This window comes from Patagioenas fasciata, chromosome 2, assembly GCF_037038585.1.
Source record: "Patagioenas fasciata isolate bPatFas1 chromosome 2, bPatFas1.hap1, whole genome shotgun sequence".
NCBI lineage: Eukaryota > Metazoa > Chordata > Aves > Columbiformes > Columbidae > Patagioenas > Patagioenas fasciata.
Window position 1 is genome coordinate 13,639,812 of NC_092521.1, and position 27,312 is coordinate 13,667,123.

Consider the following 27,312-nt stretch of genomic DNA (forward strand, 5'->3'; position numbering starts at 1 on the left):
GACCAGGGTGACCAAGGCTTCCAGTACCAGAGCCCCCTGCCCGCGTCTGCACGTGCAGCCTTCCCCAGTGCTGTATTTACAAAATGAGCTACAGTGCATTTCTGGCTGCGAATGTAACACACCAGCCAGGGCTCGAATGTAAAAAACCCAGTGTTTTTAATATTCAACACATACAACCTTCTCTAACACATACCAGTGCATGCACCTAATAAGCCATATTTATATATTACATATTTGCATATATTATATTGCTTCATATGTATGTATGTATCTGTCGTGCATATTTATCTATAAAATATTTTAAAATAGCATTGTATATAAGAACATAATGCACATCCATATATATAAAATATACAGACATAAAACATGATATACATACATCAAACATTACACAGATATAAAATAGATACACACAAAATATACATTTAGAAAACATTCTATATATAATATTATCTCTCTATATAATGTTCTCTATATAGAACTCTATAAAACATATATATTATGTATGTTTTCACAATTCTAAATTTATCTCTTTCTACAAATAAGATACAATTTTCTGATACATAGGTACATATAATATATACATAATGTACAAATATATACATATATAAAATATATGCATATATAAAAGATATACATAAATACAATATGCAGCATTTAAAAACACGTCTGTGTAAATATTTATATTATTTGTGTCAATGAATCTAATGTAACCGTTATAAATGGAATTGAAATACGCGTTATTTTTATATATATTTGTATTCCATGTTTTATATATATAATGTGAAGATATAAAAACGTGTTCATGCACAGTCTATAAATTCACTACATGTGTACATATATATATATGTATGCTATTTGTGTGTATACACACGCAAACACCCCGAGACCAGGTTTCACCGCTGCTCGCACCAACAGCTCTATGGCCCCGCCCCCACCTCCCGGCCCCGCCTCCCAGTCTGGGCCCCGCCCCCCAACCCGGCCCCGCCCCTCCCCGGGCCGCTTGCGGGGGGCGGGGCGGTGCCGATAAACACTGCCACGTGCGGCTGGGAGGGGGCGGGACTAGCCCCGCGCTTCCGGCAACACGCCGCCCGCCGCCACATAAATAGCGCGGAGCGGCACTGCGCCTGCAGCTCTGCTGCATCGGCATCCACCGCGTTACCGTGACCCGGTCGCACCGCCTCGCCTCATCTCGCTCCCGGGTTTGGTCCCGCTCCGTCCCGCCGCCATGCCGTTCCTGGGGCAGGACTGGCGCTCCCCCGGGCAGAACTGGGTGAAGACGGCCGATGGCTGGACGCGCTTCCTCGACGAGAAGAGCGGCGGTTATGTCGCCGACATCAGCAGGTACCGCGGGCGGCTCGGTCGCGACCCCGCTCCCAGTACCCTCCCCTACCCCGCGCCGGGGCCGCCAGGGGGCGCCGCGGTGCGGTGGCGCTGCAGGGGGGCCGGGGGCTGAGTGGCGGCGGGGGCGCGTCCCTGGGCCGGGGGAGGTCAGGGCAGCCCAGCACCGCGGGCTGGTGGCGGTGAGGGGTTACTGTGCGGGCCCGTCGGTAACCGCGGGCCTTGGCGCCACGGAGGGGACCGGGCCTGCTGGCGGAGGGACTCGGCGGCTTTCCCCGGGCCTGCTATGAACCCCAAACGGGTCTCCCGCACTCCCTGCGGGTCCCGGGCCGGCTGGGCACGGAGGCTGCGCTTCCCTGGGCGGCCGGGACGCGCCTGAGGCTGCGGGATGGGGTGGAAAAGGTGCGAACAGCCGCTGACCCGCAGCCCGGGCGTTGTACCCTGGGGGAGCATCGCTGAACGGCTCCTGGGGGGCTCTGGAGGTGTCTCCCGCTTCCTTCCCCCCAAAAACAGCCCTTTGTCAGGCTGCCCGGCTCTGTGGTGGGAGACGGCTGTTGTGTCTGACCTTCCCCGGGCCATGAGTAATGTCCCTAGCGTGCTGCTTGACTAATCCGACTGCAAAACAACAACAAAACCCCCAGGCTGGTGCGGAGCTGCGGGCAGGAGGCCTTGGCAGCAGCGGGGGTGGGATGGGCTCTGCCCGGATCGCTCCTGTCGAAACCGAGCTCTCCTTGTGCGTCTTGTTTTCGGCTGTGCACAGGCGGGTTTGGGTTTGCTGGACTGGGCTGAGGGCTCGGTCAGGAATGTCCACGACAAAGGGACTTGGAGGAAACAGGTTTTCTGTGAAGCACTGCTGAGATGTTATTGTGTGAGGAGTTTTATGTAGCAGGTCTCTATCTCTTGCCCTCTTCTATGCAAGCTGTAAATAAAAATCAAGTTTAGAATCCAAAGCATCTGATATGTAAATAGGAAGAAAAATGTCTGGCTGATGATAGTGTGACTGTGTTGGGAATAGAGAGTTTGGCACAGGTTTATACATCTCTTTTCCCCATTAAAAAGTGAGCAGGTGACACACTGGCCCAAGACTGAGGTCATTGCCATGCCAGGTCCTGGTGCCCAACTGTTCAACCTGTCAAGATGCCTTGGAGAAGTGTATGGAAACTTAGCAGTACATAAACTGGGGAATAATCTGCCTCCCATGCTGGAATTTGTTCACTGCTGTTGTTATGAAGGTTTCAGATTACAGAGTCATTCAGTAGGAAGTCAACAGTCAAGGGTGTGCTGTTGACACATGTAAGATTTAAAGCAGATCTGTCTTGTGCTCTTGGGCTTGGATTCTGCCACTGCATGGGGTATGTTAACCTGGCCTATTACTGATTTTGTGCAACCCTGATAAAATATGAGCTTGAACATTTCAAAAACACTTCTTCCTTACTGCTGTACTCTGTTCTCGGGGTTTTGTCTCCCACATGGATTGGGGAAATGTGTAGCTGAGATGTTCTGCTCTCAGGTTTAGGTTCTTCCTGGTAGGAGTGGTTAGTTCCCCAAGCTGTTGTTGCTGTGAATGTTGTCTGTATTGTCTCTGCTGCTGCAGGGTGGTGGTGGAGCAGCAGCAGTGCCCTCCCTGCAGATGTGATGCCCTGCAAGGGGCACCTTGGAGTGGGAAGGGGGACTTGAGGCTTGTGGTGCCCTGGAGCTGGGGGAGGTTTCATCCACCTCTGGGACCATGTGCAGGCGCCAGGCACCCATCTGGACCTGCTGGAAGAGATCCATGTCTCTCATGGGGCTGACACACTGACTTGGTCACTTGATTGTGTGCATGCTGCTGGTGTGGCTGTGCTGACAGACAGCAAACCTCCCTCTCCTGGCTGTGGGCCTGGGCTGGTGATCCTGTTATCAGTAGGGGGAAACAAGGAGTCTTGTCCTGTGGCTTTTCACTCTGCAGGAGCCTGCGCTGAGTAGCTGTTGGAGGTGTGAGTTGGTATGATCCTCGCATTGTTTTTGGAGGCTAAACAGTGTAAATATGGGGTCTGTAGAGGAAGCAGTGTGGCTGTGTACGGGTCCCTGCGGCTGTCGCAGAGGCAACTTGCCCAGAGCTGTGAAAAGCAGCATGTCTCAGCACCTGTCACAGCTCCAGTGATGTCCCAGCCACAGCAACTCAGAGGTGCAGTAAGGTGCCCAGGGCCATTCTTTGAGTTTAGTTACACCCTGCCTGGGACGCTTCTTTGAATTTAGACCTGCAGACAGCCACTCTCCCATCCCTTGCAACCTGCTAGGGCAGTGGGGTTGCTCTGGTTCACTCTCCTGGGTGCATCACCTGCCTTCTCTGGGCAGCACGCTGTGTGCAGGGGACTCTGCCTGCAGCTCCTGGTGGGTGCCTCTCCCTGCCACCCCAGGGATCTGTGGCTGCTCAGGGGCTTCTCAGTTTCACATTGCTACTTGGATCTGCAGAACATGGAGATGTTGATGCATGGTCTTTATTAGATGGACTTTTATTGCCCTCAAAGAAAATAAGGGGTTATAGCTCACTTCACTAATGATATAGTTACAACAGAGCTCCAGCAAATGCAGAAGATGGGTGTGCTCGGACAAGAGATACTAGCTCTTAATTTGTACAATCACTACTGTGTGGCATTTGGAAAACCACTGGCCAAGTGTGAACCTCAGCTAAGCTTTTCCCGTAAGCTTGAAAGAATGTTGTGTAGGGACTCTTTATATATGCACTCAAAACATTCATTAACTATTATGTCCTCAGATGTCCAAATATGCTCTTCTGTAGAAATCTGACTGGCTCAGAGAAATCTACAGCCTACAGTAGGAGGATATGGTGTTATTTAAACATAGAAACAGGTTGAAAGGAGGAACGGAATATGGCCCAGCAGTGTCCCACTACTAACTGTGCCATCTGCATTACCTGCTGCTGCCTGGTTTGGGTATTTTAACACAGAAATGAGACACCAGAGGCTCATTTAAAAATACCATTTCTGGATGCAAAAACTGCCTGCAGACTTCTTGAGAGCAGTCTGGAAGGAGGCAGCTTTGGAGCTCACAAGGAAAACCTGTGTATTTTCTCTTTACAGGAAACATAGTGTTCAGCAGAGTGCAGAAATAAACGTAATCCTTGCTTTGTCATTCACAGTTTCTGTAAAAAGGATGATCACAACAAAGAGAATCTCTTCAACAGTCTGAATTATGATGTTGCTGCCAAGAAGAGGAAAAAAGACCTGCTGAATAACAAAACCAAAATTCAATGTAAGATGTCTATTTGGGCTTTTTTTTTAAAGTTGCTGCAAAAACATGGAAAATGCTTCAGATCTATGGTCTTTGTACAGGGGATGAGGAGTCTTCCAGAGTGTCTCAAAGGGCTTTGCGCCCATGTTTGACCAAAGTGGAGACTTGGATACGGTTTAATGTGAAGATTTATGCCCCTTTTAGTAATCCCTGCTCTGAGGAGTTCTGCTTGTTATGTTCAAATTTTTGTCATTTGTGTTTATCAGAAGGAGGGTAATTTTTTCCTATGGTACATTCAAATGAACCAGTTCCAGTTTTTTCCCCTGTAGACTTCCTTGTGCACAACAGGCTAAATTTATTCTTCCTCCCATATGCATGTTGAGTACTAATCTACATTACTGGAGGCTACAAGCCTGAATGTAAGCTTTGATCCTATCGCTGTGTGCGGAGTGCATGAAAAATGAAATAAGGTTTCAGCTCGCTCAGAACAATAGAAGGTTTGAAATCTTCCTGTATGCACAGCAAGCGGCCAGGGTCTTGTGCTGGGGAGGACTCGGGGGAGCCTGCAGGGACAACAAGGTCTGTGTTGGTCTGATTGCAAGATAGGTACTGGAGTCAGACATGAAGGCTACAAATGTAAATATACACAGAGGAAATGAGTTATGATTCCCACACTACTATTAGCTCATTGTGCATCCCCCAGGATTTTGGAAACTGATGCCAAAATCAGGCCCCTCTGTGTATTCGGTTCTCTGAACAAACAAATGTTACCATGACAGTTTTTGGCTGGATTGTGCTGTGACCTACTATTTAAAAGGGCCCAATGCTGGGTCTGTGTGCTTGTAGCTAAGACTGGGTTTTGTCCCTGGGCTCACAGTACCAGGCAGGAGTACATTGCTGCATCCTTAGGTGGAAAAATACTCCAAGAGCACAATATTTCCTCTAAGAAAAGGAATCCAGCAGGATGGGGAGGAGAATTTTTCTTACTCAAGCTATTGAATTGCCAGTGTGTGGTAGAAGAGAAAGGTCAAAAGCCCCTGTGAGAATGGGGTGGGAGAAGGGTTGAGCAGCATAGCTGCTGTTAGAGCAAGGACTCTTCTGCAAACCCAGTTAGCAGCATGTGGTGGGTACAGGGAAGCTATTTTGGGGAGTGGATGGGACAACTCCCATTTCTGAGGGAAGGGAGAGGCTAGTAGAAGTAGGAAAAATTTGGTCCCGAATAGGGTTTTTTCTTTTAGCAAGTTAGCTGCAAGCACAAGCATGCTCCTCGGAGCCTGACCTCACTGCTAAAAGCTCTCTCCCACATGCCTGGTGTCTCATGACATTTTTGCTCAACTTCAAATTTGACATTCAATCCCAAGCCTGTAACCAAGGTAATGAATAGTTAATAAAATCAATAATAACAAAACCTGGCTGTCAGCCACACTTTCTGTCTGGGACCGAAGACGAGGAGGTGCTATGGTATATCTGGCTGGCAGATTAAACATTTACAGTCTTGAGCTGTGTCATTGAAACAGAAGCCCTTTCTAAGGCTCAAGGCTGCAGTATCAAATGAAGCAGTATGGAAACAAAGCAGCTGAGCAAGTAACTAGTTTTGGTTTCAAGTGTGGTGGTGTAAACACAAAATAACTTAATTTGCACTAAAAGGGCAGTAGGTGTTGAGAGCAGAACAGAGATCCAACCCTCTGCAAGGTGAAGGATTAACTGAGCAAAATGTCTTTGTCCAAACAGATTTCCACCAGGAGAAGTGGATCTATGTTCACAAGGGGAGCACAAAAGAGGTGAGTACCTCCATAGGTTCTTTGTCCCCTTTTCTGCTGTTTTTTCCAAGCAGTGGAAGATCCTATGCTGATATAAGTCAGCAGAAGCTCTTAAGATAAGTGGAAGATCTGGCTTGTGGTTGGAATTTCAGTAATGATTTTAAGCCCCAATCAGGGAGCAAGGGCTTGCTGTACAAGGTTCTGTACATGTGTTTAAAATACGACTTGTTTGCTTCCCTCAGTTAAAAAAAAAAAAGCCATTTGCAGACCAAGCCATAATACTGTTCTTGGCTTTCACCCAGTACAGTCCTAACATGGAAAATCATTGGAATTCATCACAACAGCTTGTGTTCATGGAAAGAAGCGGCTGTATGAGGCTGCTCTGAACCTGCACTATATGTTGAACCCTGAGAATGTGTGGCTTGTTCTCACCTGTAAATTGATGGGTCATGAGCAGAGCTCAGGTCACTCTTGAGAAACTACCACAGTCTGTATTGGGCTGTGCCCACTCTTGAGGTCAATAAGTGCAGCTCTGCAGGAGACAGGGCTGCCCTCTCTTGCTGTGAGGTGGTCCCATGCTCTGTACCCATTAGCTTGCTAAATCGAGTTGCCCTTGGTCATGTCTTCATGGTGCTGTCTGGACTCATGTCTGTCAAAACGTGACCCAGACTTTATTTTGCTTCACAGCGCCACGGTTACTGCACCTTGGGAGAAGCCTTCAACCGACTGGACTTCTCCAGCGCTATCCTGGACTCCAGGCGATTCAACTATGTTGTGAGGGTGAGTGAAAGGCCAGGGTTTATTTTGCTGTGGTGGAGGCTCTGGACTGAGCACCAGTTGGCTGATGGGAAGCACCGGCAAAGAGAGATCCAAGCATGCAAGTGGGGCTGTTGGGCTTTTCTCTGTGAAGTAATTGATGGAAGTTTAGTGGATCAATGCCCAAAACCACCTCTTTGATCTGTTAAAATGGAGAGGGAGAGAGGTGGTGGTAATGTAGAAGATGGGCTGTCATTAGTCTAGCATTCCTATGACTTCTCAGTTGTGAAATTCACTTCTGAAACCCAGAAAACTTAGCTTCTAATTCCTCAGTTTTCAGTTCGGCATCTCAATGTGATTCCTGTAGCACCAAAAGAGGCATGGGCTCTCTGCGGAAGCCATAGAGCACTGGGGACGTCTTTGCACAGAAGGTTCCAGCCCCTTGGAGCTTTGTCTCTTGAAGTCATACAGGAGAGACTCTGGGGGAGCTGAGTGTTTTGGGAATGGGAGGATGGACTGAATTTCTTGGAGGCACTGATCTTAGCTTCTTTAAGGATCATGGTTACCCTTAGTTCTGTGTGACTGGCAGCAGTTTCAGTGGCTGAAGCATTAGGTTAGTCCTGACACAATTAGTTGGTAGGAAGGAGTCATAAGCCTCATATTCCCCATGCTCTGGCTTTGCATAACAGATCAGAACTTCTCTTTTGGCTCTGGGTGGCTAAGGGGGGTGGTAGTGGTTGGGGGAACTACTGTCCTGAGGGCTGTATGTTTATGTGCATGTGATCTCTGCAAATTGATCTCAAATTTCAGAATGCTTATCAAGGTTTGGAATTCAATAAGCTTAAAAAAAACCTTATTAACTTGAGGCTGTTTATAAACAGCTCCTTTTCACATCTCATCAGCAGTTGATCACTGGTGAGGCACCAGCTGTTCAGGTTTTAGGTTCTGGTGCAGGCAGCACTGGTATTGCTTTCCCTTTGCAGAGTCAAATGTCATGAAAAGTCTCTGAAGAAGAAATCATAGAATCATAGAATACTTTGGGTTGGAAGAGACCTTCAAAAGGTCATCCAGTCCAACCCCCTGCGATGAGCAGGGACATCTTCAACCAGATCAGGTTGCTCAGAGCCCCGTCCAGCCTGGCCTTGAATGTCTCCAGGGATGGGGCATCTACTGACAACCTGGGCTGGTGTTTCACCACACATTATAAAAAGAAAATTTCATGCCTAGCCTGAATCTCTCCTCCTTTAGTTTAAATCTATCCCCCCTTATCCTATTGTAACAGGCCCTGCTAAAAAGTCTGTCCCCATCTTTCTTACAGGCCCCTGAAAGGCCACAATAAGGTCTCCCTGGAGTAATCTCCAGGCTGAACAACCCCAGCTCTCTCAATCTGTCCTCGCAGGAGAGGTGCTTCATCCCTCTGATCACTTCCATGGCCCGCTGGACCCTCTCCAACAGGTGCAATGATCTGAACAAGTTCACCTTGGCTTGTTCACCTGTTGTCTAGGTGACAAGGAGCCTGTGATGGCCCACCCCCTGTGCCAGAAGGTCGCTGGCAATCGCATTGAAGTCCCACTGCAGGGGTGGTGGCCAGGACTGTGTATGCTGGGGGAGGCAAAGAGGGATACAAGTCCGTGGAAACTTGGGCTATTGCAGCTCTGCTGGTCCTGGGAGAACTTGTTTTCCTGCTTCTGTGGAGAAGGTGATCACGAGTGTTGAGGTACTCTGTGTTTTCTGATACCAGATACATAAGCACACTGTCCTGTCATCTTCAGGGGGATTATTGTGGAAGGAACAGTTCATGCCAAGGCTGTCAAGTATAAAAGAGGAAAACAAAATAAAACCTGTACCTGATGCTCCAGATATCCCTTTGGCAGACTTACTGTCTTATGACAACTAAGAACTCCAGGGGCCTGAGCTAAGCGTGGCCTCAGGTTGTGCTGTGCCACGTGATGGGCTTCTACTGCTCAGACCTAAGCAATGCGTGTCTCACATGGGACTGCAATGATTGAGCAGAAGTCCCATTAATTTTTTTAAGAGTAAACTCAAATTTCAGTCAAGTCGTTGTGGTCTGGTAGGGAGGCTCAGGCTGATCTTCTCTTCCTTCCCCCTTGTTCCCATGAGGACTTAATAAAAGCATCCCAAATCTGCTGTGTATTCAAAATACCAATGTTCTGTATGAAGTTGCGTGTGTCCTTGTTTCAACAAATTATTTCTCTTCTGAGCTTTTAAGAGCAGTTTTTCTCCCAGTAGTTTTAAGGATACAGCACTACTGAGAAGTATGAAGCTTTATAATTGAGGCTGACTTGCGGTTTGGCAGATTAAAGAAGATATTAAACCTGGTACCATGGATCAAATATAAAACTGACTTTTTAAAATGAAAGGCTTGTATCAGCCAAGTCTCCGGTGGATAGTAGCTCATAAAATGCCTCATGTACCAAATTTACTCATGAAAAGCTCTGCCTAGATGCGGATCTTGTTTATGGTCCTTTGCAAATCGCAGGCCTCTGAGAGCACACAGATGAGCAATCTGTCACATGGAAAATGCCTTGAACATTGGCAGGCAAAACATTTTTCCCTTCCCTCCCTCTCCTTGTTCTCTCTACTTCCACTCATTGCTCAGGGTATCTGATTAATGTCACACTACTTAGTTCATCAAGTAAATGCTTTCCAAGGAGGGAATTTCAGAGTTGGAGGCAGGGGGAGAATGAGGATATCTGTAGGGGGGGAAAAAAAGGACAGAAACAGCTGCAGGCTTGGGATTCTGCTGGCTACACCCAGTTTTGCCCTATGGAGAAATAAGCTGCATCACTGCTGATAGCAAAATGAGCTTTCAGGCTGAACATCAACTTGTCTTTCTCAAAGCATTCCTTTCTGAATTTCTCTGAACTTAGGTGCTACAGTGTTTTTAGTGCTGATTTTGGTTTTTTGTCATACAGAAGTGTCTGCTGATTAAGCGATACCCAAACTGAGTTCTTTGAGTTTTTAATGGTGCACTGATAAAATGGGCACCTTAACGGAGGTGGAAGTGTGAGCTGCACGAAGCTTGGGAGGTATTTTTCGTGGGTAAATACCATCAGCTGTAGCCAAGTGAGTTCATGTGACTAAAGTGGAAGAAATTTTCCTCCAACATCAATCTTGTCTTGATAGTCTGCTGATAGAGGGCTGGAAGTGCTAAGTATAAGTGTTGATGCTGTGACCTGATCCTTGCTCATCTTTTGAACTGTAGCATCTGCCTATGTGTTGCAGGACAATGTTCCTGTTTTAGAGCTAGTAAGGAAGTGCGGGATTGACCCAGAGGAACCCAAACTGTTCTTGGTCTTGAAGAAGTCCTAGTTTTTCTGGTCTTACAGATTTATTGAATAGACTGGAAGCATAAGTAATAATCAGCAGAGACAGAAATACCTGCAGCCCAGAACTTGTTGGTTCTCCTTTGGGAACACTGTTCAGATGACAGTGATGTTTTGCAGGCTGCTTCTTTCGGGAAGATTTGTCATGGGACAATTGTGTAGTGATGTCTTAAGGGAAGGTGCTGTTTCTGATCATAAAAGCTTAGGTCAGGTTAAGCTGCATGGGCACTGTTTCTGGAATAACATGATCTAGCTTCGTGTGCAGCCTGCTAACATAGTCTCTTAAATTTTTCTTAAGCTTTTATAGCAGCGAGCTCTGGGAGTCCTGGATTTATGCTGTGCCAAAAGAATATCATCTTCATGCTGTCTCATGGAGATCTGTCAACACCTGTGCTGTAGATCATTATAACTTGCCCTGCTCTTGTTCCACCTCCCAGCCAAAAGCTGAGGTGACATTTCAGCCACAGAAAGTGAAGGCCTGTGAGAGCAAGGAGAGGGTGGAGGAGGGGTTTTTAATTGCAATGTGTTTCTCTAAGGAGTTCACATGTGAGGAGCCACATCCCCAACCAGGTGGAGCAGGGTGCAGTCCAGCTTCCCTATAGCTGCTGTGGGGTATTCAAAGGGGAATTTATACTTCAGTAGTTAGAGACTTATGATATTAATCATTACAAAGCATTTCCCTTTTTGAGGCAGGGCAACACTCTCTTGCTTGGTGCAGGTGGCCTGCTGAGGATTTTTTGGCTCTGTGTGCCATAAGCCCCTAGCTGTGGATTATTTGGGGTACGGATTACCTGGACACCTTGATGTTGAGCTGAGTGGCAGAAGTGCCATCTGGCTGTCACAGGTCTCAGTAATGCTGTGCAAAGCAGCATGTTCTCATGGCCCTGAAACAGCCCGTTGTTCCCTGCCACCTGGCACTGTTTTGCTTGTTTTTTCCTTATGCTTGTGGGAGGAGGACAAAGACGACCTGCTCTGCTCCTGGAGCCAAGTGGCTCATGGCACTGATGGCTGTAGATGGATGGTTAGTAAGGTTTGAGCAGGAACCCCATCACACTTGTGGGGAGGTGAGCAGGTTATTGCCCTGCTGTGGAAGATGCTGCCAGCTTTGGAGAGCCTCTGGAAAAACCCACTGCATCTCTTGCCTTTTCTCTGTGGCTCTGACAGAACAAACAAAATACAGGTGAGGCGGTAGGAAGAATTTTCTGGGGAAGCTACCAGGTCACCTTTTCAGCTTCTGGGGAGTTAAAAGTGTGAATTAGGATCTAATGCCCTGTTTACCGGAGGTGTTGCAGACTTCCCAGCTTCAGTTAAAATTGGCTGGAATGCAATCACTTAGTGGTCTTGAAAAGCAGGCCTTTTCAAATTGCTCTTAACCTTTCCCTGTGCACTCTCTCCTACCATCTGTCCCTCTCAGTTGAGCGTGGGCTGGACTTAATGCAACCACATCAGAGCACACGCTCAAGCCTTTTTACCCTACTCAGCACTGATCTGAATTCATCAGTCTGCTTTCAGTCTGGATTATGCAAGTGGAGATACTGAATTATTTTTTTTTAAATACTGTAGACCCTGGTCTGGCAGTCCATTAACAGAGAACCTACTCGGCTGGGTCTGTGCCAATACGAAAAGACCCTCAATACACTGGAGCACATGAGGCATGGGTGAACTGTGTTGCTTACCTGGGGTTTTTTGTTGTTGTTTGTTTAGGGGGTTTTTTTTGTGTTTATCACATGAGCACAGAAGAATAAAAACTGTATTTTGGTTTGGAGGGCTAGCCAGTTGCTTCAGCCAGCAGTCCCTGGGGATTGGAGTAGTCCTGGAAGTGTCCATAACATAGTTTTCATATGGAATTTCATCCTGTGTTTATTGCTGCAGGGGAAGGGAGGTCACACGATATCTGAGCTGGTTCACTGAACGTAAACTGAACCTTGATAAACACAGACAAGGCAAATTTGAATCTATTCCTTTGGCTAAATTAATTTTGTACCAATTTAGCGTTCTTCAAGGAACTGAGGTTTTAATCCCTGTTCCTCTTCAAGAATGGCCCTGGCGCCTCGCTTTAACAGTGTTGCATTGTGATGCTTATTGTTGGGAGCATTTTGGCATTTTCAGTAATGGGCGCAGCATTGAGAACACCCAGGCTGGAGGAAGCTGTCCCTGTGCCAGTTCAGCGCAGTGCACGCTGGAGACAGACATTGTTTATGCACAGAAGAGCAGATCTGGGTGCCTGTGTGGCTAATGTACAGATGGAGTCTGGCAAGTTGCTTGCTATGATCAAAGGTCTGAAGGCCAAATAGTTTAGTGTAAGCAGAGTATTACATACTACTTCAGGACACTGATTTTTTTTTTTTCCCCTTCTTCAGTATTTAATGAAATTAAGAAAATACTTTTTAAAAACTTTCCAAACATTTTGCAAGCTGCCTTGTTTTTAAGAGTGTCTAGTCCTTGTGGTCTCAGTCTAGCTGATACAGTGAGAAGACCTGCTGATACCAGTGCACCAAACATGACCCAGCTCTCCTGCATCTCTTGTTTCCCTGAAATGAGCCAAGAACACAGGCAGCCTGCCCTTCATGGGGGTTAGCACAGGTCTTTTTTCGTCTTGTTTTCTTTCGGTTGTGCGAAGCACTAACAGAATGTAAACTCAAAGCCACCTGATGATGTCCTTAGCCTGGAAATTAAACAGAAGAAGGGATGGGTCACTCCAGGAGGCTTCACTGCTCCAAACTGGCCATCACATGCGCAGCGCCCGAGATGGGGAGAGCAGGGGAATGACTGCAGCAATGCCTCTCCCGGAGCTCCCAGCTTCATGGCAAGCTGCCGGTGACTTTTTGGATACATTCCTGTCATTCTTCTAGCAGGGGGAACAGTTCAGCTCATGACTTATCAAGTCTTGTCAAAAGCCATCTTAGTTACTTGACACAAGTAGTTGCACCTTCTCTGGAGTGCCAGCAACAGGATAGCGTAGCTGCAGATGATAAAGGATTAATAAGCGAGTCATGTGGTAATGTGTTGATTGATTTGTAGCATAAAAGGTTTTTCCTTTCCTTTCTAAATTAAAACAGAAGGTTATGTACATCCCAAACAAATGGACTGACACGTGGACAGCCTGTATTTATGTAATGCTGGGGGAAGGGAGGAAGGCTTGGAAGATCACAGGCCACATGTTCTGCAGAGCATGATCCACGGGAAACTTCCATGGCTGTTCTGGTGGTGGTAGAGGGCCAGGGAGGAGAGGGCAACATCCTCCCTGTGGGAAATGCTTCACTCAGCAACTCCGGCCCAAATTCAGCATTCGACTTGCGTGTGAGCCAGGTTGGTGATGGGAAGCAAATCCTAATTGAAAGTAAAAGAAGTTTTCATTAGGAGAGGTTAACAAATGAACAGGACAAACAGGGAGAGGTGGTTTGGTGTTGCAGCTGTAAGAGCTGAACAGAGAGAAGGAAACCTTGGGGGAATGGGGGTTTCTTTGTGGGAGGGTTTGGTTTTATTGTAGTGCTTAACCTTTCTGTCGTGGTGACAGCACTCTGACAAAACCCATGCAACCCCAGAGCTTGACGTAAATTGTGGAGTCTGATTCTCATTAATGCCCCATCAATAACATCCTCATCCAAACAGGCGTTTGCTCGTGATCCCTGATGACACTGCTTGTTTATGCCCCGGTGAAGGACGGTGACGTTGGATGCCCGTTGTTCCCTTGGTGTGAATAGAGCCTGTCAGTCAGAGCTCTGCCCTGTGGTTTCTCTGCATTTCTGAGCCATGAAATCGAGTTTTGTTTGGGTTTTTTTGTTGTTTTGGTTTGTGTGTGTGGTTATTTTTCCCCAAAGATCATTAGTATACCTTTTTTTTTTTTCCCCCAACTCCTCTTGATACAGATTTAATTGTTTGGCCTCTGCTCTCCTCCCCCTCTGCATTAGTTTGCTCTGTTGTTCTGTCTCCCTTTTATTTTCAAGCAGCAAACAAGTCTCTGGACTGTTTTGCTGTGTCATGTGACCAGGAGTTAAGATTAGAAAGGTATCTGTGTGCTCTAAGGCTTGCAACTTCTATTTTTATCCACAGCTGTTGGAGCTGATAGCAAAGTCTCAGCTGACGTCACTGAGTGGCATTGCCCAGAAAAACTACATGAACATTTTGGAAAAAGTGGTGCAGAAAGGTAAGAAACAGAAGCAGTGAGGTGGAGGAGGGGGAGGCTGATTTAATCTGCTGTGCTTGGTGTGAACCACATCCTCATGAATAGTCAGGCAACACGCGATGAGTGAAGGGGGCACTGCTGCTTATTTCTGTTCTGCTTTCCCTCCGTGAAGAACCATGTGGTGGGGGGGAGTGGGAAGAAATGTCTGTATTCCGGTAGGTACTGGGGAGGTGATTCCTCCTTCTGCAACTTTCCTCACCACCACTCTTTCTGCATCCTACCGAGTCCTATTTCTGACAGCAGAGGAGGCCGGCTGCTCCTGCCCCCAGCCTGGCACAGCTGCAGCCTCCTCTGCCACCTTGTCACAGACTGCTGTATCAAGCACTCCTGCTGCTCTGGATGAGAAGAAAGCTCAAGATCTTGTCTTCACCTGCTCGGGGGTTGAATTGTGGTTGATGTGCCACTTTACTCCCTGATGCTTTAGCTCTGGCTGAAGCAAGGGAATTGAGTGGCCTGTGTGTGTGAACGTCATGAGAAAGGAGATCTGGAGCTGCCTCCCTGCACCTCAGCTGGGGTGGATGGGGAAGAGTTGCAGGTAGATAACATCCTGCACGTATTGGAGGGGAAAGCCAGCTGGTTGCCAGTGGCTGGAAATGGGAAGTGCTGCAGAAAGAGCAGATCTCATCTGCTTATCCTGGGAGGATCTCTTTCTGTCTGCTGTCTAACCTGCTGTGCCTGGCTTATGTTTAAGTGCTTTCCTCTAAAAAGAAAAGAGCAGGCTGGCTCTCTTGGCCTGTGAGGTTGTAGCAGGTAAATACTTGTGTACTTGCCTGAGAAATATGTAGATTCACGAAGGGATTTGGGCAGTTCCCATTTTTAACCTTTTATTTGTTCTCCAAAGTCCTTGAAGATCAGCAGAACATCAGGCTAATACGGGAACTGCTGCAGACCCTCTACACTTCCCTCTGCACTTTGGTTCAACGGGTGGGCAAGTCTGTCCTGGTTGGAAACATCAACATGTGGGTCCACAGGATGGAGAGTATTCTCCACTGGCAGCAGCAACTGAACAACATTCAGATCACCAGGGTAAGCACAAATCCCAAAGGCTGAAAATAATGTGGCTTCTTTATGAAAACTTCTCATGTAGGAGCTCCCAGTTGGGTGATTGCAACCCACTGTACTCCCAGCGCAAGCACAGAGAGCTGGAGAAGGACCTGGAGCTGCCAGAATAACTGGATATATTCATAATATCACTTGTGTCCCTTATTCAAACTCAGTGTGTGTGACACAGGATCATGCTTGCTGTTACTGGTCACACACCATGGCTTGACTCCTTAGTGGCCGTGAAGTGCTGGGTCAACAGAGTAGGGCAGGGAACTATCTCCCCTTCTCAAGAAGAGTCTTGAGAGATTAGGGCTCAGTATGAAAAGTCAGCTTGGTCTTTCTCAAGCTAAGAAATTGCCTTCAAAACTTGCTTATCAGATAGTTGAGGTTTTTAGATTTAATCGGTAAATTAAATGCAAATTTCCAAATAGCTGCATAACTTGATGCTTCCTGGCTGAAAGTATCAGTGATTGTTCCAGCAGTCTGGAACAGCCTTTTTCAGCCAGATGAGTCCTCCTTTCACAACATCTGTGTTTCCAACAGTGTCTGAGGATGGGGAAGATGTATTAGTTGATAAATTCCTAACCTGGCTTTGCATGGGAATCAAATCTGAGCTTACTCCACAGAATCACAGGAGGGTTGAGATTGGAAGGGACTTTTAGAGGTCATCTGGTTCAACCCCCTTGCTTAAGCAAGGACACCTACAACCAGTTGCCCAGAAACTTGTCTAGACTTTACTATTTCTGTGGAGTAAGTGTGCATGGAGGTGGAAAAAAAATAGACCTTTCCCCCAGTGCTCACCTCTGTGCTGGTGTGTACCTTGTAGGACTTTTATGCAGTGAGCTGCACTGTGAACTTTCCACTTGGGTAGACCAATGGTAGATCAAGGAAAATAACAACAAAAAAAAAAGGGCAGTTTTTTCCCTGGTGGGTCAACCGGAGACATTTACAAAGAATTAATCAAAGGGCCTGCTTCCATCATTCTGCATGGCTGTGTTCTCTGGCAGCAGCAGGAAACAATTGCAGTCCTTCATTTAGAGTAATGCAGTCAGCAGGACACAGCAGAAGATGAACTCTGGGAGGTTCTGGTGAGTTTGAAGAACTTCAGAAGCAGCAATGCCTGATCTGATGGTGGTCTCTGTCCCACCTCTGCTGTCCCTCCTGGTGCTGGGCTGCAGGGGAAGCAGGAACTGTGCTGCATGGTGGCTCCTGGGGGACAGCAGGTCTGTGGGCTGGGGACCTTCCCTGTACTGGACTCTGCCAGGGTCAGCACCATCCCAGCATCTGCTGTCCTGAGAGCACCACAGGTCAGGACCCACCTCCTGCTGTTCAACTCAGTCATACCATGTGGGATTTTTCCCTCTAGGGACTCCTAAAACCACAGATAAGCATTTCAAAGGACTCTGCCTATCCAGACAAAAATGAATAAAAATATTGCTTGTGAATGGAATTGCCTTTTACGTTTACAGACATTTTTCTAAAATAAATAAAATAGATCTCAAGCTTGCAAAAAAAAAAATTCATACCACTGAAGATGGCTTCAGGTCAAGCTAGAATAAAACCAGCGGAGTTTAGAGGAAGGAAGAACAAGCTCAGCTCTGTGCAGCCAGTTGTTTACAGTGTGCTGAGTGCTTCTGGTATATCTGGGAGGGGTGACATTGCAACCTAAATAAAAAAGCAAATAAAAACTTGCGAAAATATTGTGTGCTAGAGCTGCTTTTAAAAAAAAAAAAAAACACCTCTGTCCAGAAAGTGACAGCACACTGATATTCTCTGATCTAATCTGTGTTCTTTCTCCAAAAAAAGTAATGTTTGAAAAGTCCTGGAAAGGAGTACTGAGGGAAAAGAAGTAGCAGATAAGTCTTTGGCCCTGACTCAGAAAACCTGTAAGGATTTGCTTGAGTCATACTGGTTTCTTCAGAAATTAGACAGAAGTGTAAGTTTTGGGGTTTTTTTTAACCCAAGAGCTTAGTCCTGCCTGTTGTGCCCCAGTGAAGCTTCTGTGTAGAAAGGGTGCGGGAGAATGCAAAAGACAGGCTGGCAAGGGAGATCAGTGGGAGGTGATCCAAGGCTCCAGTGCTTTCTCCCTACCCCAAAATGTGACCTCAGTTTGCACTGATGGGCAGGGACTCTATGTCTAGACTTGTGGATTGTACCAAGGAAGCATCTCTGTGTCACCAGGCAGTATGCTTGCAGCTTAACTCTCAGCATGCGGTGTTAGAGCTGTCATGGCAAGAAATGTCCTTTGGAGATGGCAGAGATGGTTCACTCGCTCTGGAGAGGTTGTCTCAGACCTGTCTGACTGGTGGAGGTGGCCAGAAATGATGCCTCGGTTCAGAAGCTGTGGTCCTTGCAGGTACTGGGCAGTGGTGGGTGGTCCAAGCAGGCTGGTCACTGGGGTGCTGAAGGGAAGGTGAGAGCTGATTGTGTCCAAATATATTTGTTGTGCCCGTGGAGTTCCTCATGCAATGGGATGGATAGAGATGGGGCTGAAGGATGTGCAGCGTTCCTCTGCTGACGGTTGTCTGCGTGCTTCTTGTTTGAAATGGTTAATAGCTCTGCCAATTGCGAGATGGGTGCTGTGACTCTGCGACTTAAAATAGCAGCATCTCTGTACAGGGTAAATGATAAACTTGGCACATCTGTCTAACATTGTTTCTTCATTGGGGCCCAATCCTAAAAGCTGCTGTTTGCCTTAATAAGGCTGGGACTGGTTTTGAAGCAGCTGCAGCCCGGGTTGTGGTTCTTGCTGATGCCTTGCTCCCATGTGTGCCTTGGGTTCCCCTGAGTGCATGGCTTGCTGATCCATCATGATCAGTTCGTCCTGGAGCTGTGCTGCCATGCGGACTTGCAAAACAGTCCTGGATCCTACGTAGACAAGGTGGATGGGGGAAAAGGTGGCTTTTGGCTCTTTAGACTGGGATGTGCTTTGGTGCAGCTGAACAGCCTGGAAAACCATGGCTGCAGCTGATGGGAAAGGGGCAGGTCCTTCAGGTGTTCACAGAGAAGTTAGCCTTGCCAGCAGAGGGAAAATCCTGCTGTGGGTACTCATCAGCCACTGCTGTGGTTGCAGCAGGATCCTGTGACAACATGAGCTAAAACACATGGCAGAAGAGCATGGGATTCCCAGCAATGTGTGTAACAGGAGACTAAACTGGAGAAGTAATGCCAGTGTCCCTCATGGTGGAGAGACCTGAATGGTTAACAGTTGATACCACAACGTAGCCGGTGTCCTGCTGCGGTGAAAGCTGGTGGTGGTGCTTCTGGGAGCAGTGTCACAAGTATGGATGTGGGGTGGAAAAGAAGGGGAGAAGGATGCTTAGACTGCAAGTCTGCTTCTAACTACCGTAATACAAATACATGTTCCCTTCTTTGAGGGTATCTCAGACTGTTTTGGGGCAGGTGGTCAAATGTCTCTATGTAAAATGTCTCCTTATTCTGAAGAGGGAACTACTGCTTATTCTCTATGTGAAGAGCAATGCTTAAAAAGCAGTAACTCTACTGCAAGCTAAAATTGCTGGATTTGGTTTGTCTCTTCCAGCCTGCCTTTAAAGGAACCACTTTGACCGACCTGCCCTTGTGTTTACAATTGAACATCATGCAGCGACTGAGTGATGGGAGAGACCTGGTGAGCCTCGGTCAGGTGGCTCCCGACCTGCAAGTGCTCAGTGAAGACCGGCTGCTGTGGAAGAAACTCTGCCAGTACCACTTCACAGACAGACAGGTACAAGGAGATGCAACTGCCATTAATTGCTTGTTGTAACCCACTAGCAAATGAACAAACACACGTAGGACACTGTCTGACTTGACTATCTGCTGGATCTAAGGGCTGTGCCGCAAGCTGATAATACAGCCTGGCAGGAGAATGGCTGCAAAGATGGTTTGTGTAGAGGGCTTTGCATGCCACAGCAATGATTCCTGAAATAAAAGACCGATGAATTAGTCATACGGTGAACTTCTTCAACGCTAATAATCCAGGTGGTAACAACTGCAAGTCATGCAGTTACTTCTCACCCCACATGTATGGGGAAAACATGCAGGCAAGCACCAGGAATCACCCCGACGTCCCAGGGACTGACACCGTTGCAGAGAATCTGTGCATGTTGTCCATGAGCCATGGGTCGTACTTTCTTGCCCTTTAGAGCAAGAAATCCCCTCTGAGCTGTTTTGTGAGTGACAGGACGGTATGTGGAAAACAGCCTTGCTGCTACCCGTGTTGTACCTGTGTAAACATCTTTGGCCTTCTGCAGGCTGGTAATTCTCTGAGGCCTTCTAAACTTAAAAACAAACAAACAAAAAATCCCTCTCTCTGTTTATGGTGAATGGCTGGGGTGTTTATACCAGACCTGTGCACTTCAGGGACCATGTGCCAGGCTTCTCTGCTGACGTGGCTGTATTTGCTCACTCTGGATCTGACTTTGGAAGTGACTCTGGGGAAGTTACTTATATTAACAAAGTAGGTTCAAATCCAGCCTCTGCAACTAATGACCCCCAAAAGAGAGACCGGTGTCTCCCAGGCTAATGTGTCAAATCACAGACTCTTAGAGTCAGTGAAAAAGCAAAATACTTCTGAAATTGTTAAATGCAACTACACTTGCTGTTCTGCCAGCCGGAAACAGTGACTGAAGTAGTATGAAATAGCTCCCAGGATTTCAAGCTTTCATACAGTAATATTTGTGAAATGGGGATGGAACTTTATAATGGTATTGGGTGAGGCCTTTGCCATCAGGAAGCTGGTTATAGCTGGATATTCAGAGCAGGGGTTTTCTTGGTGTTACGCAGGAACTGTTATGGGACCAGCAAGGATGAAGCTTATGCAAGGGAGAGAACAACATGAGTTAAAAAGAAAAAAAATACATTTTATTTTTTTTTCTTTAAGATTCGCAAACGGCTAATCTTATCTGACAAGGGACAGCTGGATTGGAAAAAGATGTACTTCAAGCTCATAAGATGTTACCCACGGAAGGAGCAGTACGGTGACACGCTGCAGCTGTGCAGGCACTGCCACATCCTCTCCTGGAAGGTACGAGGTGCTGGTGGGACCAACTCGGTTGGGACACAAGCCACGGAGCACTTGGTGCTTCCTCTGATTGCAGCTGGTTTAGGGTGCTGCAGTTCCTTTGCCTGCATAACCTTGTGTTCTCCTGTATCTTCATCCTTCTTCAGCTATTAAGACCCTTTCTCCCCTGTGCTTCAAAGATCTCATCTCCTCTGTGTTGAACAAGAGTAGTGGCCAACAAGGCCAGAGCGAGTAGGGTGATGTCCATTCTGTAGGGTTGCATGCAGATCATCTTAGCGCTGCCAGCAGCTCCTGCCACCCACTCCATTCCATGGAGGTCCTGGCAGCAGGATTAGTGGGAACGAGAGCCGATGGCTACAAAACAGCCCAGGACAAAAAATGTGCTGGCCACTGTGGTGGTATCCAAGGCATGTCTCTGGAGTTAAACTCCTGTAGCTGATGGTAGGGTCCAACCTCTCTTCCCACAGAGAAGGGAAAATTGTGAATTGGATCTTTGCTGCTTTTATTTCCCTTGACTTGCCAGTAGCCCCTAAAATCTGAAGCCCAGTTCTGAGCTGTCTGTTTTGACAAGAATAGAAATATTATTCTGGGCTCTGCTCTGTCTATTCACAAGTGAGACGTCTGGCAGAGGGGCAGCGCTAAGTTGGCTGATGCTCTGGCACCTTTTTCGCAGTCTCTCTAAATGGAATTGTTTTCTCCTTTCCCAGGGTACCGATCACCCTTGCACAGCCAACAACCCGGAGACCTGCTCCACCTCCCTTTCGCCGCAAGACTTTATCAACTTGTTCAGGTTCTGAACTCGGGTCACCGCAGCTTACGATATTCTTACAGGACGCTTCATGCCACTGAGCTTGGACACTCCATTTGTAAATAGTGTAAATATTCATGTTTGTTCGAAGCTCCTGAGTCAAGAAACAAGAGGATCTCGGAGATGAAAGGTGAAATTGCTCACTGACGTGCAGCACTTAAGGAATACAGACTTCTGTAGGACTGGTGTATACATGCAGCATGTTGTACAGCGTCCCTTTTTTATGGTCAGAGTACAAGATACAGGGCAAAAAACTTCATTTTTTGTTTTTAGAAGTTAAAAATGAATTTGCCCCACAACCATAAGAACTCTTTTGGTTTGTTTCTAATAGAGAGAAAGCAATATGAGGCTAGGACTGTTGAACTGTTTCTCCATCTGGTTTTATTTAGCGTACATATTTATAAATATGAGGATTTAAAAATATTTATGAAAAATATCCCTGTGACAAGTTTAATAATACTTTTGTGTTTTTAAAAAGGACACATTCTGAAATACGTAGGACAGAACTCAAGCCTACTTGCAAAAGAGAATCGCACCATACCACTTTCTACCTCTAACAGATTGAGTACCTTTCAAACAAAAATCCAGTGTACAATGTGAACTTTTGTATTTTGTACAATGATTTAAAGGGAAATGTTTGTGATAGTAAGCATCTTTTCTTGTATTAATGCTTACCTCTTTACATTAGTTTTCTTGCTCTACTCAGTGCTTGAATGCCTAGATGATAGGCACCATATAAATACCTAAGACTTTACTCCATCCTCTTTTAACTTGTTGGTTTATGAAAGACTCAGCAAAAGGGAAAAGAGAAGCCACAAGGATGAAGATTATCTAAAAGGGAGGAAGTTCTATTATAGAGAAACAAAGGACTGAGTTTAATCTCACAATGTAAATTCATGTCAACTCCACGAGATTAATTGCAGTGGTTGAAATCCCAAGTGAGGTTAGAATCTGGTTCTTCAAGCCCATGTTTTCCTGGTTTTCCAACATATACACTGCTCTGTATTCACACTGCTGTCAAGTGAATTCAGTCATCTTGGAGCTGGTAAAATATAGAGAGAACTGGGTTGTTGAACACGGTGAAATGATGCGGTTTTTAGTCACTGAAGACCGGCAGCATCGTGTTTAATTTCAGACTCCTGGAGGTTCAGGAGATGAGCAAGACAGCATGAAGAAGTAGGTCAGCATTTTTCTAAAGACAGCAGTCAGGACTGGGCGAGTGAGGGATTTCCAACACGGCACTTGACATCTTTGGTTATTTCTCTGTGCCAAGGACATCTCAAAGACCAAGCCTAGTCCCTTCTGCTTCCAATGCTGACCTTCTCTATGGGATCCTCCAACACTGGCCTAGAGCTAAATTTTCAGTCCTATGGAATAAATGGTCAAACTCCAAACTTCACTGTGGCCATGATCTGGCTCACAGTCTCCTCTGTTGGGTACAACGCTTCACTTTTCCCTACAGTGGAGCGAGAAGAATCCAGCTCATATGTAACCATTAGAAAACCTGCAGTGGAAAGTTTTTGCCAGTAGATTTCCTGTATAGCACTTTCTCTGTGCACGATACAAGCAGGATGCCTCAGAAGGGTAAATATTTAGTGGGCTGTGTGTGACTATGTACAAAGAATTGTGAGGAAGAGGAGTACTCAGGACAATTCAGGAAGAACTACTTGAGTTAATTATTGTTAAATATTCTGTTCCTTTTTTTACATTTTTATAACTGACTTTCAACACTTTTCTGCCGCTGTTTTATATTTTTTAAAAAATCGACAGTATTTGCATTTTTGCAAACTAAATCACTTTGCATACTATTGTAAGAGATGCAAAAAGGGAAAAGAAGCTGCCTCTAGATGGAGCAGTGAGGAAGCGGGGGAGGAAGGCTGGAAGGAGAGAACCAGGAAAATGCTGCCAAGAACTGAGCTTCTCCTGCCTTCCAACAGCAAACCCAAGCTTTTGCTCTTCCAGAGAGCTCGGTGAGCCTGTGCTGCCCTTAGCCATGGCCCAGAGCTTGGCACTCTCCAGAGAGGAGGGGAAACCACGTGCGGGATAAGGGAGCTTTGTCTTGGTGTTGCTGCCCCATCCATCAGTTTGACTGTGGGTGGAAAGCGTAAGCCTGCTGGTCGTATTTGTGTCAACTGAAAGTGATTTAAAAGCCGCTACCTTGGAAATATGAACCTGTGTTTGTTTGGGGGGATGTTTGTGAGTGAGGGAGGCCAGTTTCTGTTTTCATTCCTGCGTTGATGGCAGTGGGTAGAACGAGGCTGAAATCTGGCTTGGTGAATGAGAACATTAAGGACAGAAACCTGCAAGTGAAGCATTGCCACTGTATTTGGAGATTCTAGCAGCGAGAGGACCCGTGCCCCTTGGCATCTCCTGTTTCCAGCGCTGACGGGGGGTTGGTTTGTCGCAGTCTTGCCTCTGCCATCCGCAGCGACCCAGCCTGTTGTGGTGGGGAGGTGATGGTATTTCAGTATGAAATGCTGGGGAGTTCTGCCTAGTCCTAGTCCGTGCTTAGCAGATGACAACTTATCCACTGTGAGACTGTGACACTGGGTAAATTCTAAGCTCAGGTTTCAATCCAGCCTAGTGCATTCCTTGCACAGCAAGACACGAAATCCCTGCTTTTAGCTGGGAATGTCTCAGCTCTAGTCATTGCCTCTACCAGCTCTTCACTGGTCTTGACCAGAATTTATTCAGTGTCCTCTGCCCAGGGTCATGCTGACAACATACTGAATGTGCAGCTGAGGCTCCTATTTATAAAACTTACTTCAATTCACGTGTTTTCTGATTTCTCTGCACTGCGTAGGTCTTAAAAGGTCGAAGTGCTGAAGATGATTTGTTAATATTTACAGACACTTGTGTGTTGCTTGTGTGAGGTGCTGAGATATTGCCGTCAAAACCAAGCGACTATTGTAGTGGAGACCAAAATGGACTAAACGAAAAGAAACAGAATAAGCCTCATTCAGTCACTGCCTCAGTCATTACCCTCCTGCTACAGCAAATGTCAAATAAGACCTTGATCTCTTTAAGAGACTCATTGTTTCTGGAGTGGCTGGTACAGAGAGACCTTATGGTGAATTCCATATTTGTGTTTTGTATGTAAAACAAAATGCTCTTGCATCCAAATACCTTGGTTTAACCACTTGTAAACAAAGTGATCAGTGTTCTAGCAGTGCAGAGGCATCTGCTTGGCTGAGGATGGCAGAAAACAAAACCAACTGTGATAACAGGAGCTTCCAGGCAGGATGGTACAAGGCTGCTCTCGTGCTAAAAGGACCTCTTTATTGTAAGACAATTGTGGCAAAGCTGTTGTGAAAGGAAAACAGATTTTTTTGCTTGTATTTTGGAAGTAGAACGTTCTTTTCAAATGACATTTCACCTTCCAGTTAGTTGGTGCATTCCCATTAGACATGCATCAGTTCTTATGGATGGTTTTTCTCTCCTTGGGGATTTCTCCTGCCAGCATATCCGGAGAAATCTCATTATCTTCAGAGCATGTGTTAACCAGTGCAACTGTGTAGAATGTGGTACTGTGAAGAGGAAAAATAGATCCATGCAGGGGAGGAGGCTTAGGAAGGGAGGGATCCCAGAGATCTCCGTTTCAGCTTTCTAGAAGAGGCAGGTATTTGGAGTTTGTTTTAATGTGATAGCCACTTCAAGAGGCACAATTTTAGCTGTACATACCTTAAGTCATTTATACTAACTATGGTATGGTAAAGTTTGATCATAAAATGTGTGCACCTCCTCTTACATTGTTTGGGTTTCTTTTATTTTCTTGTGGGAGTTTCTAGATCCTTTTATTTTGTAAAGTGATTAGGAAAACTTGTATTGCTCTGAAGACCTTGCTTTGTATGTAAACATTTAATTGCACCCTGCCACTTTCTGTATATGGGAATATCTTTTTTATTATTTTTCTTTGCCCCCAGGTTTTGAACTGTTTGTGCTCCCATTTCTGTTTGACTTCAATTACTCTTGTGAAGCTATCGCCTTTTAGAACATAACGCAGGTACTAAACCAGCTTTTCCTGCCCAGAAAATTCTTTGGCCCTTAGTAGCTAAAATTTAATTTAGGGCAGGAACATTTCAAATTCTGTTATGGAGCTAATAAATCAGATGTGCTGTTTCGCGCTGATCTCCTGCTCGGTACAGCAAACCAGCGTTGTCCTCTGCGGTAGTTCTTACAAACCCGTTACACAGCTTCCCCGCAGATCAGCACCTTGCCAAAAAGACATAGCTTTAAATTAAAATGCCACTCTTTCTAGCTGGCCTGCTTGCAAAAACACAGAGCTCAGGGAGCTGAAGGCTGGTCAGGTTGATAAAGACTCTCTTTTCCAAGGTTTGGGACTCTGGTGTTCTGCTTGTGCTGCTTTTCTCAGCTCATGGCTTCTAAAGACGCTTGTTAAAGGCTCTGGAGACGTGGCCGACCATCCACGCAGCTGTCAGCGTGTGGCTGCCGGGCTGTCTCAGTGTCTTTACCAGTGCCCAATTTCTATCCCACATCTTCCTCCAGTGGATTTGTTGATAGCAAATCAGCTTTGCAGGATCTGGCCTTAGGGAGGACAAATCCATCTTGTCCTTGACACAGCAGTCTCTAGTAAATTAATACCTTGAACACCAGAGAGATTCCTCCTCCATTGATCAAGCATTGCTGCTTCTCCTCCTGGGAGGGCAGCTGAGGGTGGAACTCGCGTTTCTGTAGCCATCCTGTACTGCACGGAGTGCTAACAGGTCAGCTCCCAGGAGAACATTTTAATTTCAAATAGCAAATATGCTCATCTTTAGGAACTAATCTGCAGTAATTATAAATATCTAGTTATATATGGAAGAGAGCGTGTGTTCTGTTTTGTTTTTCCTTGAAGTTGTAACTAGAGGTGATATGAAGTGAAAGGCGTCCCTTGTATAATAAGACTTCTGTTTAATATTATTGTGTGGTTAAAATCCTTCCATTATAAATTTGCACACTTTTTTCTTCCCTTGCATGTTCGACTCTGATTTCTACAGCTGTTCTGTGCAGACAGTAATGTATTTTTGTAAAACATTTTTGACACTGAATTGCAATAAATGTTCAAACAATGTGAACCCTGCAGAGTTGGTTGTTTCATTGCTTCCAAGTTGGTGACGTTATCAGCCTTGAGCTTCTGGTGACTGTAAGCAAAGGCTCTTTTGCAGGAACGTCCAGAACTCAGGTTGTTGCAGCAGCAGCAGAACACTCTGGGTAGAGCTATTGCTTCATTGTACCTCGAAGGAAAATGAGCTTAGTGGAGCCCTCACTTCTAGCAAAAACAGCGCTCACGTGGAGCTCATGCTGATGGATCTGTACTCTCCCAAAGTGCATGAGTGGCTGTTGCCCCAGAAGAGATCACTAGCGCTCACGCTGATCGGATAGCTTCAGTTCCAACTTGTGGCTTATGGAAATGTTTTGGGGTTTTTTTCCGGGCATGTTATCCAAATGACTTTGATTTTTATCTTTTTTTTTGTTGCATCTGTTTAGTCAAGACTGCAATGGTCTGAGCCAGGCTCCCGCTCACAGGGAATGCAAGTAGGAGCCCACTGAAAGGACTCCCAGTCAATTGGGGCAAAACAGTTGAACAGCAAGTGAAATCTGCCATAGGTTGGAACAAGTTAGCATGTTAAAACAGCCTCAGAAAAGCTACGCCAGCTATGAAAATAAGTACAAAATGTGGATGCTTTGGTTTTAACTTTATTTGTGCTGTCGTGTAAGGTATGTTTGAGTGTTTTGTAAGTCTTCTTGTAGTTATTCTGTGTCTCAGGAGTATAGTAAGAGGGTTGTACCCCCGGTCTCTGGAAATATAGAACAGCCTA

At 46.1% G+C, this 27,312-nt stretch overlaps 1 protein-coding gene across 1 annotated transcript; it reads left to right on the plus strand.

Annotated features, from left to right (window-relative positions):
* The first annotated feature begins 1,069 nt into the window (after window positions 1–1,069).
* On the plus strand, window positions 1,070–26,568 carry FBXO32 (F-box protein 32). Its single transcript, XM_065831138.2, has 9 exons — window positions 1,070–1,344; window positions 4,481–4,593; window positions 6,304–6,353; window positions 7,020–7,112; window positions 14,489–14,582; window positions 15,463–15,647; window positions 19,207–19,389; window positions 20,545–20,688; window positions 21,393–26,568. Exons 1-9 carry the CDS (start codon window positions 1,229–1,231, stop codon window positions 21,480–21,482), a joined length of 1,068 nt encoding a protein of 355 aa, XP_065687210.1. The 5' UTR covers window positions 1,070–1,228; the 3' UTR covers window positions 21,483–26,568.
* The last annotated feature ends 744 nt before the right edge of the window (window positions 26,569–27,312 follow it).

Excerpts from the sequence above, each read along its gene's own strand:
- FBXO32 (XM_065831138.2), top strand. The coding sequence starts at position 1,229 with ATGCCGTTCCTGGGGCAGGACTGGCGCTCCCCCGGGCAGAACTGGGTG. Across the intron at positions 6,354-7,019 it reads ACAAGGGGAGCACAAAAGAG|CGCCACGGTTACTGCACCTT; the intron begins GTGAGTACCTCC and ends TTTGCTTCACAG. Across the intron at positions 15,648-19,206 it reads ACAACATTCAGATCACCAGG|CCTGCCTTTAAAGGAACCAC; the intron begins GTAAGCACAAAT and ends TGTCTCTTCCAG.